At 40.5% G+C, this 17,127-nt stretch overlaps 1 protein-coding gene across 5 annotated transcripts in view; it reads right to left on the reverse strand.

The window, feature by feature from the left end:
* Positions 1–16,215, reverse strand: part of llgl2 (LLGL scribble cell polarity complex component 2) — a 38,414-nt gene extending 22,199 nt beyond the window's left edge. For 3 of the 5 annotated variants that reach the window (XM_037755105.1, XM_037755104.1, XM_037755103.1), the window contains exons 1-3: positions 15,858–16,215; positions 2,831–2,950; positions 357–454 (exon numbers count right to left, since the gene is read on the reverse strand). In XM_037755105.1, coding sequence (XP_037611033.1) covers positions 357–454; positions 2,831–2,905 — 173 coding nt within the window. In that variant the 5' untranslated portion in view covers positions 2,906–2,950; positions 15,858–16,215. The remainder of the gene's footprint in view (positions 1–356; positions 455–2,830; positions 2,951–15,857) is intronic. The other 2 variants (XM_037755102.1, XM_037755101.1) reach the window with 1 other exon arrangement.
* Positions 16,216–17,127: the final 912 nt, after the last annotated feature.

Below are 17,127 nucleotides of genomic sequence, written 5' to 3' on the forward strand. Positions count from 1 at the left end.
TTATCCAGGAACAATCTGCTGCATTGTATGAATGGATTATCCTAATGAGAGAAGGTACCGTGGTTATCTCTTCTGTGTCAATGGGGAGAGAGCACCGACTGGCTCCGCTGCACTGTCAATGAGCAGAATTGTGTGTGAACAGCCGTGGCAGCACAGACTCCACTGTGTGAGAACGGCGGGCGGCGTTGAGCAACAGCGTGGGAAAAAACTAAAGCACCTGAACCAGGTAGCCATGTGAACCGCAGACGAGGATTTAGCAGCCGTCTCATTAGCACCGCCTGCCTCAAGTTCAAACATGACCGATTCCTCCCTGACAACTATTTCACACACACACAGTGAGGCGGAGGGAAGGATACAGTTTGATGGCCCCGGAGCGGGTCCCGATGGCCAGCAGCTGCAGGGAGGGACTGTAGCCCAGGGCGCTGGGCTGGTGGGGGAACCCATGCTCCACTGTCTGGAGAGGAGAGAGAGAGGACGGACGGAGATAGCAGAGACAATGTCAGGACAGGATGGAGACAAGACACTGCAGATAACAGCATGTGGACAGGGAATAGGAAGGGTTACAGATAACATAGAAACATGAATCCTGCTGTGTCGAAGCCCCCCCTCTGTAACTTCCTCTGTCATGACTGTGACGTGTGTTACTGATGTGTTTTTGAAGGAGGACTTCTTGTTTAGTTAAGTGACCTTACACTAAGTCTCCGCCCCTCGAACGCAGACTAGCAGACAGATTTTCTTCATTTTCAGGCTGGTTCTGTGGATTTAGAGCTAGTCGTGGTTAAACTTTGTGTAATAGTGCTACTCGTTACCTGGAGCAGCTGGAAGGAGGTACACGTTTCTAAAACGTTACGTTTAGACATAAAAACCTGTGGAGCCAGCAATAGCAGAACTAGCGTTAGCACAATACTATGCAAACTACTGAAGGTATACCGAAGGTATACACATGCTGCTTTGTAATGATTGTAACAGTGAATAACGACCGACCCGGCTTTACAGGAACAGTGTTGTTCCTTAATTTCATTGTCTTCTGTCTCGATCACCAGGTGATGGTGGTTCACTTTTACACTGTGATCTGGAGGCTTCTATCTTTGTGTTTTTAATCTGCTGCTGAGTGAGTTTGACAACCTGGATATATCCTCCGAATGCATATTGTAAACCCTTCTGTCTGCTTCTTTCTGAAATCGCTTTTAACAAAAAATTTGGAATAGCAGCGGGGGTGGAGGGGCGGGGCTTAGCGAAGGGTCTATAGTTGAATAATCGATCAGGATAAAAAATACTTCATGCCGATCACTCTTTATAGGAACCTCCGTAGTAAACTTTTTTTGCATGTTTAGTATTCTCCACAGACCAGATATATATATAAAACTCTGAGTACGCACAATGACAGAAATGTGCATAGGCAATCAATACCTCTGTATGATCCACCAGCCTTTATACCTGTCAAAAAGAGAACGGCAAAGAAGAAGCGCGGTTTCACCAACAAGGCAACAGCAGCCGCCATTGTACACGATCATTACACACAGCTAGGGATGTTACAATACCAGAAATTTAGTAGTTGATAACCAATACCAGTGAAATTCCACGATTCTCAGTACCGATTCGATATACCACAGTTACAAACCCATGTACTTTAACATACACATATACATTACCGTTAGCATTCTGGATTTTGTGAAGTTATCATTAGTCCCTGATGATTCGCCTCGCCAAAAACTAAATTGCACAAGAACACATCATGATAGTTTTGAAATATGCCTCCGCCCAATACTCATTTTTACTGAATAGAGCGTGAACATCATAATGTAACTCAATGCAACCTCCGCACATTAGCTCCATTATTTAGCAGGACTGTGCTGCTAGCTGTTAACGTTACTAGCTCTCCTGCCAATTTCAAAACAGATTTGTTGTTCACAATGTAGCATCATCAGGGACATTTTCTATCATTACCGGGATGACGGCACGCCGTTAGTCTCGAGCCCTGACGTGACCTGCGGTACTGTAAAAAACGAGCACCGTCACATTTTCTAAATTTTTGGCATCGACTTGGTACCAAAGTATCTGTTCTCGTGACATCCCTACACACAGCTATGTGTGCCTATATATAGCATCTGAATTATCATTAATTCATCACACGTACCTATAAACCACCAGCAGCAGTGACATGACAGCCATCATCATTAAAGTCAGAGAGATCAATCACCCAGTTTAAAAATTCTGACTTTAAAAAAGTGCTTCACAATTAAAGCCAAAATGAAAAGATCATAATCACGTGCAAAAAAATTAACACAGGAGCGCACAGAATTAATTAATCAAAATTAGGTTTATAAATAAGATTTATGACAAAAATAAAATCCAAACACAACTAGTTAAATTTGCCAACAACCTAAAAAGAATACAGTTTCATCACAAGACTACATTTTTCATCTCCACCTTATCATATTGCCCTCGGCTTGCTCTTAAACCGTGTATGCTTGGTCTGAAAGGAGGAAATCAGCTCATGTAACCACAATCTCTTACTAGTTTATTTAAAGGTCAAAGTAGGTGTGTAGGTGTAAACAAAAAATGACAAAACAGTAGCTGCACAAGCTGTTATTAACATCACGTAACACTTGGCAAAATCCTGTGTGGAAACTGATAAAGCTGTGCACCTTTCTGCAGTGCAAATGCAACCAAACAGAGAAACAGCTGAGGGGAAACTACGCCGAGGCAGCAGGTTTTTAGTTGTTTAAGTACATTTAAATGTATATACATTCTATTCTAGCAACTAATGAGGACCAGATTCACATCTGCTGCTGTCGTGTTGTGTTGTGTCCCGTCGGGGCTCACTTGCCTTGTTGAACTGGAAGAGCTCCTGTTTGAGTCGATCTCTCTGGGACTCCTGGCCGTGTCGCCTGAACCTCTTCATCCTGACTCAGCACCGGCGTGGAGCCTGCGGGCCCACTGACGCACGCTGCAGGGAGGAAAGAAGAGGGGAGAGAAGTGTTACATTATGAAAACCTCCCGTCATTCCTCCCACAAATTAAGTGTTGTCCTACTTGCTTCCTAGTTAAATCTAAGGATAGTATGAGAGAGGAAAAGTGGAAGAGCAAGAAAGCAACACTGAAACTTTATTTCAGTCCCGTCTCTATGCGAGCGATGCATCGAATATATCAGATATATCTGAATATAATTATGTGTGTGATGTGGCGGTGGGTTGACCGTATCATTATATCGAGATATTCCTTGTGCATTTTTAGTAATATATTTATGGAGTAACAGCAGGCTGTGTTGACATGCAGGAGACTCTCGCTCTCCGTCTCAAACATACACACACACACCAAACTGAACAAACACGTCCACCAGTTTAACATCAATCATTGTCCTGAGTTCAAGTCAATTCAAAACGGAGGAAGATCCTGGAGAGGAGCCACGAACAGAAGAATAATTTCCGAAGAAAAAGAGGTGATTCGGTACCAGGAAAGCAGATGTGGACTACTAACTCTGCAAAGTCACTTAAAATACCACCCAGTGTAGAACACTGCAGTCAAGCCTTCTCTTTGAAAGATAATCAAACTAGCCCCCAAAGTTGTTTTTGCGGTATGTGTATATAATATATACTAGGCATTACAATAAGAACACATAAGAAGTGACTTCAAAGTAAAAGAGACCTTTCTGTGAACATGATCGGCAATTTCACATTCATTCAATCAGTCAGTCAGTCAGCAATAAATGAATAAGCAAAAAAGTAGGGTTGTCAATCGATTAAAATATATTTAATCGCAATCAATTGCAAATTGATCGCACATTTTTTAGAGTTATGTTATTCTTAGGGATGCTAATTTTGAAAAATGTTCACAACTGATAACCGATCCTCGTTAACTGATTATTAACCGACAAGATTTGTGCCTCGCATGCAGCGGTGCGCCAGCAGCAGGAGCACAACAGACAGCTGAGTCCCCAGTTCACCGTCAGGAGAGCTACTGTAGCAGCCACAATGCTGCGCTCACTGTCTCCAGTTCGCCATCCGGGAGCGTTAACTTAGCAGCCACGATGCTGCGTGTAGTGTCGCGGACATGCAGCCACTTTCCCAGTAAAAGTCTCCACCGCACATATAGTTTAGCTGGTTGTTCGCTGTGCGTCTGCCCGGCGTAACGATACTCTGTCTGTCCGGATTAACGATAGCGGTTGTCCGACAAACAGTGTGTGTGTTTGTGCTACATTCAAATCTGTAGCTCTGCTGGTAGCTTCATGCTCACCATTGTCACACACCTACGGTCAGTCTTTCAGTGCGGCGTAACTTCAGCGAGTTTCTGACAGACCGTGTGTGTCAGGCGGCGGTGAGTGTGGGTTTGTTGGTGGCGTTATAGGTGTGAACGTAGATGTAGCAGACAGTGTGTGTACAGGTTATTTTGTCGGTGAATAAATGCTACGAGGCTACAACTTGCTCCGCTCAAGCGAGCTCAAGACCCGAGCCAACTTCCTGTATCTGTAACTCCGGCTAAGACTCTCCTTTGAGTGACGATTTTTTCCTCAGCTTTTTAATTCATTATTAACATTTCTTTTAACTATTTTAACCAATAGCGTTAATCGGTTAAAATGCTTAACGTCGGTTCGCGGTTAATTATTAATATCCCTAGTTATTCTAGAAGTAAATGTGAAAATTTTGAGATGTATATTGTATATCCAAGAGAGATATTAAGATATTAGTTATAAGCCATATCACCCAGCCCCTAAGCCTAGAATCTATGGAGCCTCAGGTAGCTGAAACACTGAAGATGACAGAAAGGAATTCTAGGAGGCGGAGTCTGGCATCTCTTGTCATCAGAGAACGAACAAACGAACATGAGTGGGTGGGGTCCTGCTGCCCCCTCTCAAAACAAAAGATAAGGGCCAGAGGTCTGTCAGGGCACAACTAAGAAACCATTGTTTGGTCATGACACACACACACACACACAGTCAGCCCTACTTAGCAACGGCTGATGAAAACACCTGTGACACACAAAGGCGGTTTTCATAGAGGCCACTTCAGAGAAAGAAGGAAAGGAAAAGGGGAAGCAGGAAGACAAAGAAAGGAAAAAATTATCATCCTTGCATTCTGTCTTTAAGCAACGCATAGGAAGTCAACTAAAGCAGCGACGAGTCACAAGACTGAGCTCTGTAAAAGAGCACATTTATCAGCGGTAAACTGGTGGCTAAAGGCTGAACGCTGCTACTCCGTCACGTGAAGGAGAGGTTGAACCACAAGAGCAGCAGCAGAGGCCTGCTAAGCCTCGTCGTCTGCTGCATGCTCTGTGAGGCCTCATTGGCTCCTTCACTCGCTGACACTCAACTATGGAAAAGAAAGCACAATATTTCAGACGGTGGGACAGGAAAACTCATAACTGCAGCCAGACATATGATCCTGCAGTGTCACAAGTCTGTGACAAAAGGCCTGCGCCGTGAGTCACGGTTTTCCGTCTGAACCAGCTCATTTGCCTCGGTCCAAATGGAGACACAGTTCTGCAGTTTTTGCCCTCGTATCAGCGGCGCTGCCCTGACTCACTGCTGGGCTGTGACACATATTTCCAACTCCAGCTTCCTCCTATAAACACACATTATAAACACTACACAGAAGTACACAGCAGGCTGACTGGGGGAGGTTACTGGTCTCAACGGTTTTGAGGAAAGATGGATTTCTCAACAGGACAAATTGTTGTGAATATTTGTTGCATCACTCTTAACTGTAATGGTACTGAGCATTTTAACATAGTTATGATATTTCAACTTTTTTACACTGCATGCGAGGAGGGCTGCAATTATTTTCATTGTCAATTAATATGTTGATGATTTTCTCGATTAGTTGTTTGGTCTATAAAATGTCAGAAAATGGTGACAAATTCTTGAACATTGTCTTGTTTTGTCCACAACTTCATTCATTCATTTCACAACTTTACTGTCATAGAGGAATAAAGAAACCAGAAAATATTCATATTTAAGAAACTTAAAAGAGTACTCAAACCGATTAATCAATTATCAAAATAGTTCACGATTAATTTAATAGTTGATAACAAGGGCTGTAAGACAATATCGAAAATTGCGGTATTATGTTTTGTGATACTGTATCGATTTTTAATGAATAGTTTACATGCAAAGATTAACTCAGTCAATATTTTTTTTTCATTGGGAAAGAGATGCACCCTCTCAGTGTGTGTGCCCTCTCAAAGTAGTGCTATGATGTTGAATGTTACAGTTACAGTGATAAATGTAAATGTAGATCCCACTGTTCTGATTGCATAAAAAAGGAAAAAAAATTTACTTAGATTTTATGCATATGGCGGTGTGTTCTTTATACCATGACAGCTTTCCTAAAATTAGGAAAAAAAAAAAGTCGTACTATATCACCTTGCTTACTGTATCGCAATATATTGAATCGCAACCCCAGTATCATATGTATCGGATCTCCAGATTCTTGGCAATACACAGCCCTATAGGGCCGTCAAAGTTAACGCGATAACAACACATTAACGCAAATATGTTTTAACGCCACCAATATCTTTAACGCATCTTGCGATAGAGTGATGATACTGGTATCATATGAAACTAGAAAACCTAATGAATCCATTGGTACCAACCATGTCATACGAGCTTGTCGCCAAGGAGGTTAAATAACGCTCCAAATTTACGCTAAATTTTGTCAAGGAAAAACTGTCATGACCATTAAATCAATAAATCTGTGCAATATTAATACACTGAATGTGAAATACATTTGACTGTGCAATATATCCTTGATGCAATATACACCTCAAGTGCAATTACCTCTGTTTACATTACATCTATTTTATATCTTATACCTCTAGTGCAACACTTATATTATTTATTTATTACATCTACTTTACCGGATTTATTTGCTTTATAACTGTGTGTGTTTTACCTGTGATATGTTTAATCTGCCTCGTTTAGTCTTGTCAAGAATTTGTTTTAAAGCACTGACCAGAAGTGGCAACTTTTAATCTCGTTGTATTTAATACGATGACAATAAAGCTTTCTATTCTATTCTATTCTTTAAGGTACATTTTGAACAGATAAAAAAATGTGCAATTCATTTGCCATTAACTGTGATTAACTATGGACAATCATGCTTAAATATTTTAATCGATTGACATTCAATATTTTAGTGCCCGGCGCACACACAGATGTTGCGCCAATCAAATTGCGGTGTCAACGTCATCTGTCGGCACCAAAAAGCCAGGCCTACTAGAGAACACAGAGGCAGAAATCACTGCAGAAAAATATATTTATAAAATATAAGGATAAGTCTTGATTTCTTAACATAAATTACTTATTCCGATGACGATACTAGCTCTGAGTTAGCAAAAATATTCAGCCATAATTAAGTCTGCTGAGACTGTGAGTACTGCGACAACCGAGCAGCCTATTACAACTCTCACTGGTAAAATGCACTTCAAAGTTTACAACTGGAGGTTGATCAACAGCTAACATGCTTGGTGTTGCCGCAGGTTACAAGCTTGTAGTCCTTGTAGACATTGTGTGTGTGTGTGACGGTCCCAGGAGAAGCAGCGGAGCAGAAAGAGGGAGCTCAAAAGCCGTAAGCTCTGCTCACAATTGCCGGGTGGGAGGTCTGCTTCACCAACACTACGGCTTCTACGGACTACGAGAGGAATCTGCTGATGGAAAACCAGAGTAGGAATATACAACCCTCGCATGTGCGCACACATGTAAACAGTGAAGCTAAACAACCAGTATGGAAAAGCTTTGAGTTCAGTCTGTTAAAGACAGTGCATGCTACAGTACATGTCAGCTGTGAGTTCCTCTCCGCAGCCTTTCAGACATCCTAATCCCACAGTTGTTTCTCTCCCACCAGATTAATTGTGGCCTTTCAAGTAACCTGACAGACATTAGAGCACAAATTACACATTCATTAAATACACTCGAGTGTTATTTTTTACACCAGCTACTTATCAAGAGCCGAGGCTGGGAATGAACATCACAATTATGTGAACTGCAGTGATGATTAAGGCTGTCAGTTCAGACAGTTAGATTAACCTCCTCCTCCTCCTCTGCTCTCTCAAAAGTCTTGTTCAGGCCTTCTGGCTGAATATTCAGCAAACTGAGCTAACACATGCACGTTTAAATGATGATACACCATACAACAGTTTGCAAGGAATAGGTGTCTTTGTTTATTCTCTATGAGACACATCTGCGACTTCTATCAGAGGACAGGTCACAGAGCATTAGTGGCCAGGTGTGGTGCTTCTGGAGCAGGAAGTAGACCTGTGTTTGGCTCAAGGCCACATGGACAGTGATGGACACACTTGTTGTGTGACCTTGCTTGCTAGGCTTGGGCGGTATCAAGATATTATGGTACAATATTATGGTATATATAGATTAAAATTTCAGTTCAACAGTGTCGGCATACAGTTTGACACAAATCATTGTCAATTGACCTTGATTAACCCGGCGAACCAGGCTAAACCACATAGCTTGCTACAGCTGCCTCCATTGAATGAACAGCCAATAGGAAAGCTCCTTCTCTCTCTGAAATGACCTGTGATTGGTCAAAGTCTCCCGTCACAGGCTAGATTTTTTTAAAGCCTGAAAACAGAGCCATGAGGAGGTGCAGAAGTCTAGTTATCTCTCAGAACACTTGAATTACAATATGCTGAAAGGTTATTGTAGAATTTTGCGTGTGTCCAGTTGGCACATATATACCACATTTGTTTAGCAAGTTTACTAAGTAACAAAAAAAAAGAAAGAAAGAAAAGAGGACACTGTCCCATTAACATAGCATTTTACAAGATATTAAACTTTACAAGTCCAATACAATCATGAACTGTGCTTTGTTTTCATAAAAAGTTCTCTTTAAATTCCACCTAATCTTATCTTGGAATAAAAACAACTTCCCTAAATTATGAGTCATTCATGGGTATTAATACTCTTATTATTAATGTGTGGAATTTTTCAAGTTTGCCATATTGTCAGGGGGGAAACAGTCAGTTTGACACAAACACAGACTTCATTCACACTGACACGACTGTAGACAAGGTTGTTATTGTGACAGGGAAGTAGCTTGTTAGTTTCAGGTTAATCAGAAGAACAATGGCAGGGCAGAAGAGAGTGACACAGTTTCCAGCAGAGCACTTCCAGCAGAGTGACGTGTCCTAGTACTACTGTCAGATATGGAATTTACCTTGGCAGTGGGTAAGCAATGGACTCGTGTTGAGAAACAAGTTAACAGTGAGTGAGTGAACGCTGCGTCTTTCGTCACATTGTTTGATCAGTGAGCTCATCTCTCAACAGGATAAGCTAACAGTATTTACCTTTGATAGCGAATTAAACTGCCCTATTGACTCTTCTCACAGAGTCAAAATGTATGGTCTGGGCTATCCAATGCACCGTCCCTAATGTCCTTCACTTAGAAATGTGTTATCTTTCATCCGAAAGTTCTGTGATGTCATCAAATTCCCAGCATATCAACCGAGCCATTTAGCTGGAAGTCAGTGGAGGGAAAAAAAAAAAAGTGCATAAACATGCCTGGACAGGACAGTAAGAGCCTGAAGAGACCAGCAGAGCTGCTGCATGGGCTGCGTCTGTCAACCACATAGCTAGCATAGTGCTTCAGAGGAACAATGAATGGCCAGGAGGAAATGCCTGGCATCCACAACATTCTTCTTACGGACGCCAAGCAGCAGCTATGCTGCAGCTTGCTGCAAGACGGGAAGTAAAAAGGTGCCAAGATAATCAGCCCCTCCCCGAGTGACATCTGATCAAGTCATGAACTTCAAGTATAGATTCATATTTATTAGGAGTGGGAAAAAAATCGATTCACCTATGTGTGTCGCGATTTTTTTTTTTTACGATTTTGAAATATATTTTTTAATACTAGAATCAATATATTTGCTTCATTTGAGTCTATGTGGAGGAAAAGCAGAATTAGACATCATGGCTAAAGCTGCGTGCTAACTCTTTCATGGACAGGAAATGTCATCGTATTGCGGTAAAATCACAGTGTGCAGCGCCCAAAGTTGGGCTTTGCTCGACATAGCGAAAAAGCCGTCGTGACGTGGCGCAAACCTTTGGAAATAACGGGTTTCGGAGCGCGGTGGTGTCGTTGTCACATTGTATCTGAAATGGCCTTCAGTGAGTGAGAGATGGAGGGAGAAGTGGAGAGAACTGAGAGAAAGAAATACTAAAGCAGCGGCAAAAAAATGAATAAAAACCTGATGAATATTAGTTTATGCCAGATATTTACATTTATTGCCGTACAAGTTTACGTAAGAGCGGCAAATTATTCTGTATTCTTTCCTGAGAATTAAAGGTAAAATCAAAAGTTTAACATAAAAACGCTGTTGCAGTGTGCATAGTAGATTGTTATTTTATTATTTTCAGTCTTTTAAAATCACCAGAATGCAGGAAAAAAAGGCTCTGAAGCTAATTTTTTCCGAGGGAGAACCCCCAGCCCCCACGCTTTGGTTTTGAAATCCTCCCTTTTTTTTAAGGTCTCAAGGTTGCCAAGTATGCACACAGGTGGAGCAGAAACCTGTTTGACAGCTCCTGTTAGCCTCTACAGCCTGAGAGAAATGGCCTGCACACATGGTCTGATCACAACTTTCTCTCACACACAAGCACACAGTTGATAAGGCACCAAATAAAACTCTACGTGTATGGCCTTGACACCCCTCTGTGATCTGGAGCTGGACATCACTGAGCTATTCTTGGATGTGGTGATGGAAATGAGTCCTCTCAAGTCGGCATTGGGTGGTGTGATTTGTGTCAGCTCAGTGCAGTGAGAGGGGGTGGGATGGGTGTATGAAACAGAAACCATCAGGTGTGTTGGCTGATGACCAAGCACGGGTGAATGTGTGTGAAATAGAAAGTGCTTTCCTGCGTAACTAGACTGAAGAATGCAGCTAACAAGACGGAGCAGGAGGAGTCTGTCATTACAGAAATGCTTCCTCTTCCACTGTCCCTAACAAAACACACATGAGATCTTGTCAGTTTTGGGCGTGGCTGGAAGGATATCATATCTCCCACCAACTCACTCCCTCTTTCCTGTAATCAGAGCCAGGAGACACAGAGAAGAGGGGCGGGGGGGATCATCAGGACGTTTACACTAGTCAAACTCACAATCAGTGGGGAAGTTAGGCTAACTGCAAAAATATAACTCGGGCTGTCAATCGATGTCCATTGCCCATAGTTAATCACGATTGATCGCAAATTATTTATCTGTTCAAAATGTACCTTAAAGAGAGATTTGTCAAGTATTTAATACTCTTATCAACATGGTAGTGCGCAAATATGCTGCTTTCTGCAAATGTACGTATATATTTATTATTGGAAATCAATAAACAACACAAAACTATGACAAATATTGTCCAGAAACCCTCACAGGTACTGCATTTAGCATAAACAAATATGATCAAATCATAACATGGCAAACTGCAGCCCAACAGGCAACAACAGCTGTCAGTGTGCCAGTGTGCTGACTTGACTATGACTTGCCCCAAACTGCATGTGATCATCATAAAGTGGGCATGTCTGCAAAGGGGAGACTCGTGGGTACCCATAGAACCCATTTTCATTCATATATCTGGAGGTCAGAGGTCAAGGGACCCCTTTGAAAATGGCCATGACAGTTTTTCCTCACCAAAATTTTGCGCAAGTTTGGAGCATTTGTTAGCCCCCCTTCGCAACAAGCTATTATGATATGGTTGGTACCAATGGATTCCTTAGGTTTTTCTAATTTCATATGATGCCAGTATCTTTACTCTAGCTTTATAACTGAGCCTGCTACAACCTCTGAAGGATCGACTAGTGGCCACGCCAGACGGCTGTCCTTCAAATTTTTAAGAGGTTAATTAAAAATTGCAAGTTGCATTAATGAACGAACTTTGACGGGCCCGTCAAAAGTATAACCTATTTGTGTTTAATGCATCACAGTGAACTGTAATTGGAACGATAGAAATAACACGATTCTCATCAACAAGATGTGGTAAACATCAGGTCTGACAACGAAGAATACAGGACAACTTCTGCAGAAGGATAGGACTGATGATGAGGGGAAAGTCAGAGCACTGATGTTATGGATCAGGTAGCGTCTCAATTAACTGGTGACTGAATGTGTGTCGGTGTTTGCTTGAACGTGAGTGTTGAAAACGTGAGGTAATATTTAGCAGTTATTGTGAATATTGTTGTCTTTTCTCATTAAAATGTGAAAATATACCCATGACTTTAGTGTGTCACCACAAAGACATTCAGTCATATTACTAGGGAACTAGGGATGCTAATTTAAAAAAAAAGAAATTAACCAACAACCAGCGTTGCCGGCGGCTTCTTGCCATACACATACAGTCTGTCAGCGCGGTGTAATTTTAGCGAGTTTCTGCCAGACCGTGTGTGTGTGTATGTGTGCGTAGGTGTAGCAGACAGTGTGTGTACAGTTTATTTCTCTATGAATAAATGCTACAACTCCTCTTTGTCGTCAAAGACGAGTCAAATATCGTCACAATATTGATGGGTATTTGGTCAAAAATATTGTTATATTTGATTTTCTCCATATCGCCCAGCCCTGCTTACAAATACAGACCTGTAGAAAGGCTGCATTTAGCACTTAATTTCATTATTTATTAATCTGTGATTATTTTCTCCATTATTTATTTAGTCGTTTGGTTTAGAATTTGTATGAAAATTGGGAAAAATATCATTGTTATTTCCCTCAGCTCAAGGTGATATATTCAAAGTACTGCATGTTTTATTCTGCCACCTGTTCAAAACCCAAACATGATCTAGTTTACATGCAGTATACGACAAAGAAAATCATCGAATCCTCACATTTGAGAAGCTGGAACCATCAGATTTTTGGCATTATCCACAAATTGTTGCAGCTTGAATTTAATATATGGAAAATAGTTGTGATTTAAATCACAATTAGATATTTTCCTCAAATTATTCAGCCTTTCTTCTGGGTATTTAACATGTATAATTGCAAAGATAGAGAAAAAAACATTGCCAAAGAGAAATGTACCGGGTATGCACATACACATCAGTCTCTCTGCAGCCTGTGGGTTTTAAAGTGGACTTTGATTTGAGAATCATGCAACATGAGAAGATGATTTATCCTCTGATTTTGGCACCTTTTTGAAATAACAATTCATCCACTATGTCCAAGCCATTATATACACTCGTACACATATTCTGACGATGTCCTGGCATATATCTGCTGTAAAGCCTGATGAGGAAGAGGATGTTCTACAGCATCTCTACTTCCTATGCCATCTCATTAGCAAACCACAGAAACAAAAAGCTTCTTTTCCTGCCAGATAATGTGTTGCACATTGGGAGAGGTAAAAACAGGAATCAAGTTAACAGTTAACAGCGCTAAACACAGCGTGACAGTCTAAGCCAAGTGCTTTGTTTGAAGTTTACAAGCAAAGTACGCCTCTTGGTCATCTCAACCGTGTAAGGTTAGACAAATTAACTTTCCTGGTCAAAGTTTAAAAAAGGGGGCCTTTGAAGGCAACACTGACAGTCTTACCTGTATTGTTTGTACAACTAAGATAGCTGAAAAAATGATGATGATGAGGTCTATGCCACTGATGATGACAACTGTATTATGATGGTAGAGATCTTGATCATGTATCCAACATGTCTGGTCACCCTACACTTTACTCTCCCTGTGTATTTGTATTGATATGGTCAAACTCTATCACTCAATCATATACATATTTATATCATTTTTTATCTGTACAAAATGTACATTAAAAGGGAGTTTGTTAAGTATTTAATACTCTTATCAACATGGGAGTGGGTAAATATGCTGCTTAATGCAAATGTATGTATATATGTATTAATGGAAATCAATAAACCAGAAACCCTCACAGGTACTTCATTTAGCATAACAAATATGCTCAAATCATAACATGGCAAACTCGAGCCCAACAGGCAACAGCAGCTGTCAGTGTGTCAGTGTGCTGACTTGACTATGACTTGTCCCAAACTGCGTGTGATTATCATAAAGTGGGCATGTCTGTAAAGGGGAGACTCGTGGGTACCTATAGAACCCATTTTCATTCACATATCTTGAGGTCAGAGGTCAAGGGACCCCTTGAAAGCTCTGATTAGCCTTCTTCCTTCCTGACAAGCTTGTATGACATTGGTACCAATGGATTCCTTAGGTTTTTCTAATTTCATATGATGCCAGTATCTCTCCTCCCCCTTACTGTACTGTATGTCTATGATCATTCATGTATTATAATAAGGCCTTGCTGTGGAACCGATTGCCCCCCGGGGACAAAAATAAAATTGAAAATCCTTCTTTTTGCTCCTTTACACTACATTTGATTTGGGAGCGGCCATTGTTTTGCCTCCATAATAGTTACAGGTGGACTTTGCCGTGCAGGTGTAATAGCACCAAGTTTACTGAGAACAAAAGGCTTTTTGTTTAGCTAGTCTTGTGCTGATGCAGGTGGAGTTGGAAGGACACGGCCGGTGTCCTTGCTTGCTTGTGCTCTACAGTGTCAAAGTTAATCATACTAAGATCTACAGAGGCGGAAGACTAGGTTATATTTACAGAGTTTATTCGATGACATGCAGCTGACACAGGATGACTCACATGTCACATGTTCAGTACTACAACTGAGCTCTATGAGAGTTTGGTTGAATAGATACAATGCTGAGTGTAATGAAATGTAGTATTTTTATTCCACATGTTGTTATTTTGTTGTGGATCTTCCTGAAACTAGCCAAACCGGTGAAACACACACACACATACACACCCCGCCTCCACCAAACACTCCAATTACTCATGCTTGAAACCAGACCGTTGACTCAAAGGGCACCTTACTAACATACCTGCTGGGGACACACCTTGCTGGAGAAGTTCTACGTTTCCGCAATTATGCAACACTACCTGCTGCTGCTATACTCACCTGGCTGCACACTGAGGCTCTGGACTCAAATCTAGTTAAATGAATGGCTTCAAGTTGTCCTCATTGTGCCCAGGTGTGTGCTAACGCCTACTGAAGTTAGTTTTGAATGGACGCATTGTTTACTGTTTTTTTTACAGTTGACAACAAGCTGGCCAGCTGTTTTAGCAAAGCAGAATATGAGTTTGGGATAACAACTCGTTCTCACCAAACTCTGTACAAAAAAAACTAGATTTAATGTCGGCGGCGTTATAGACACTCTTTTATTATTTATTTTACATGACTGAGTTTTTGTGTTAAATATGGTACATTCGGCATGAAAGATATTCACCAAGCAAACTATTAAAGCACAGTAAAACATAAATGTATAGTGCAACGTTATGTGAGATTAGAAGATTAACTTAAAGCAAAGCAGAATATGAGTTTGGATAACAACTCGTCCTCACCAAACTCTGTACAAAAAAACGTAAATTTAACGTCGGCGGCATTGTAGACAGACTATCTTTTTTTTATTTAACATGACTGAGTTTTTGTGTTAAATATGGTACATTCGGCATGAAAGAAATTCACCAAGCAAACTATTAAAACACAAATGCATAGTGTAACGTTATGTGAGATACAGAAGGTTAACTTAGAGCAAATTCCTGGAAAGTTTAACATGCACTGTTAGGTAAACAACTGTTAGTTATCATAGGAAATAGAAGAATGTATGTATTAAACTCTTAAGTCTACTAAATGTGCAACATTAGCTAATATATGCCTGATTTCTGGGAGGAATATCAGGAGTAAAGATTAGCCAGCTAGCCAAGTGGAAGAAGGATGTCTGGCTGAACTAGTTAGTTAGCTTGAGTTGGAGCCAAGTGTTGAACAGATAATATGAGTTGCTGTGGATGAACACGGGTTGTTTAATTGTTAGCCTCGCAAAGCAAAACACCTGTGGGGCACTAAGCAACCCACCTGATTCAAAGAGCCGTCTCTCAGCCGATGATGTCCTCAGTTCTCAGCCGCTGGATGGGAGTCCTCCCCCGGCCAGTGTCGGGGTGATTTAGTTGGCTAGAGCTCCTCTCCTCGGATAAAGTCGGGGGGGAAATGTGACCCGAGTACTCCCAGAATCCGTAAGCGTGTTTTGCCGAGGAAATATCACGACTGAGCCCCGGTTAAAAACTAAAAACTGTGGCTAGGTGCTGTTTCTTTTTCCACTGTGGTTGTTGGTTGGTAGCCTCCTCGGTGTTTCCTGCTAAGCTAAACTTCACTGTTGCTATAACTCCTCCCTGGTGATGCGTTCAAGAGCACCTCGTTAAAACTGCGACCAACACAGATCAAGTCCCGCCCACACTTCCGCGTTAGCAGGCATCTTTTCATCATTCTCTATGAAAACATATTATTCTTTGTAAAATGGGTATTTATTTCTGTATGGCTTGTATAAATGTAAACATGACCAGTTTTAACAAGGATAAAAAGAACAATTATTTGGATAACAATTCCACAAACTACAGCTCCCATGTTATTTATTTATTTGTTTATCTGTTTATTTATTTTTATTTATTAATTTATTTAATACATTTTATAATTTAATAAATAATAATAATAATTTAATTTAATTTATTAAATTAATTAAAAAAAATCTTTCTTTAATTATTATTAAATTGATTTTTCTCTCCATTTTGTTTTATCCATATTTCATTTTATTTTATTTTGTTATAAGGAAAAGGAAGAAAAACAAAAAAAAGAAAAACAAAATATAAAGCAATAATATATGTATGTATATATATATATATAAATAAAAGGAAAAACCGACACATCACTAGGTAGCAGGCATCTTTCATCACTTTTATGTAAAAATGGGTATTTACTTCTGTATGGCTTGTAAAATGTAAACATGACGCCGTTTTAACAAGGATAAAAAAAAAATAAATTATTTGATAACAATTCCACAACTACAGCGCCCATGAGGCTTTGAGCGTGTCTGTTGGGAAATGTGGTTGTTGGATGCTAACAAGGTGTTTATATTATACACACACATACATACAAACAGAATATGGACAGAACATTTTTGTAGACTTTAAGTTTGTTAGCAAATTCTTACCATTTTCTCAAAATTGTTAAATGCCAACTAAAATGCACGAGAAGAGTTATCACTTTGTTGGGTTGTCTAACCATCACCTCTGTTTACCTCTTGACAGCATTTTAAAACAGCAATCTGGCAGTGTCAACAACAACAAGCAAC

The sequence above is a fragment of the Sebastes umbrosus genome, chromosome 20, assembly GCF_015220745.1.
Source record: "Sebastes umbrosus isolate fSebUmb1 chromosome 20, fSebUmb1.pri, whole genome shotgun sequence".
Classification (NCBI taxonomy): Eukaryota; Metazoa; Chordata; class Actinopteri; order Perciformes; family Sebastidae; genus Sebastes; species Sebastes umbrosus.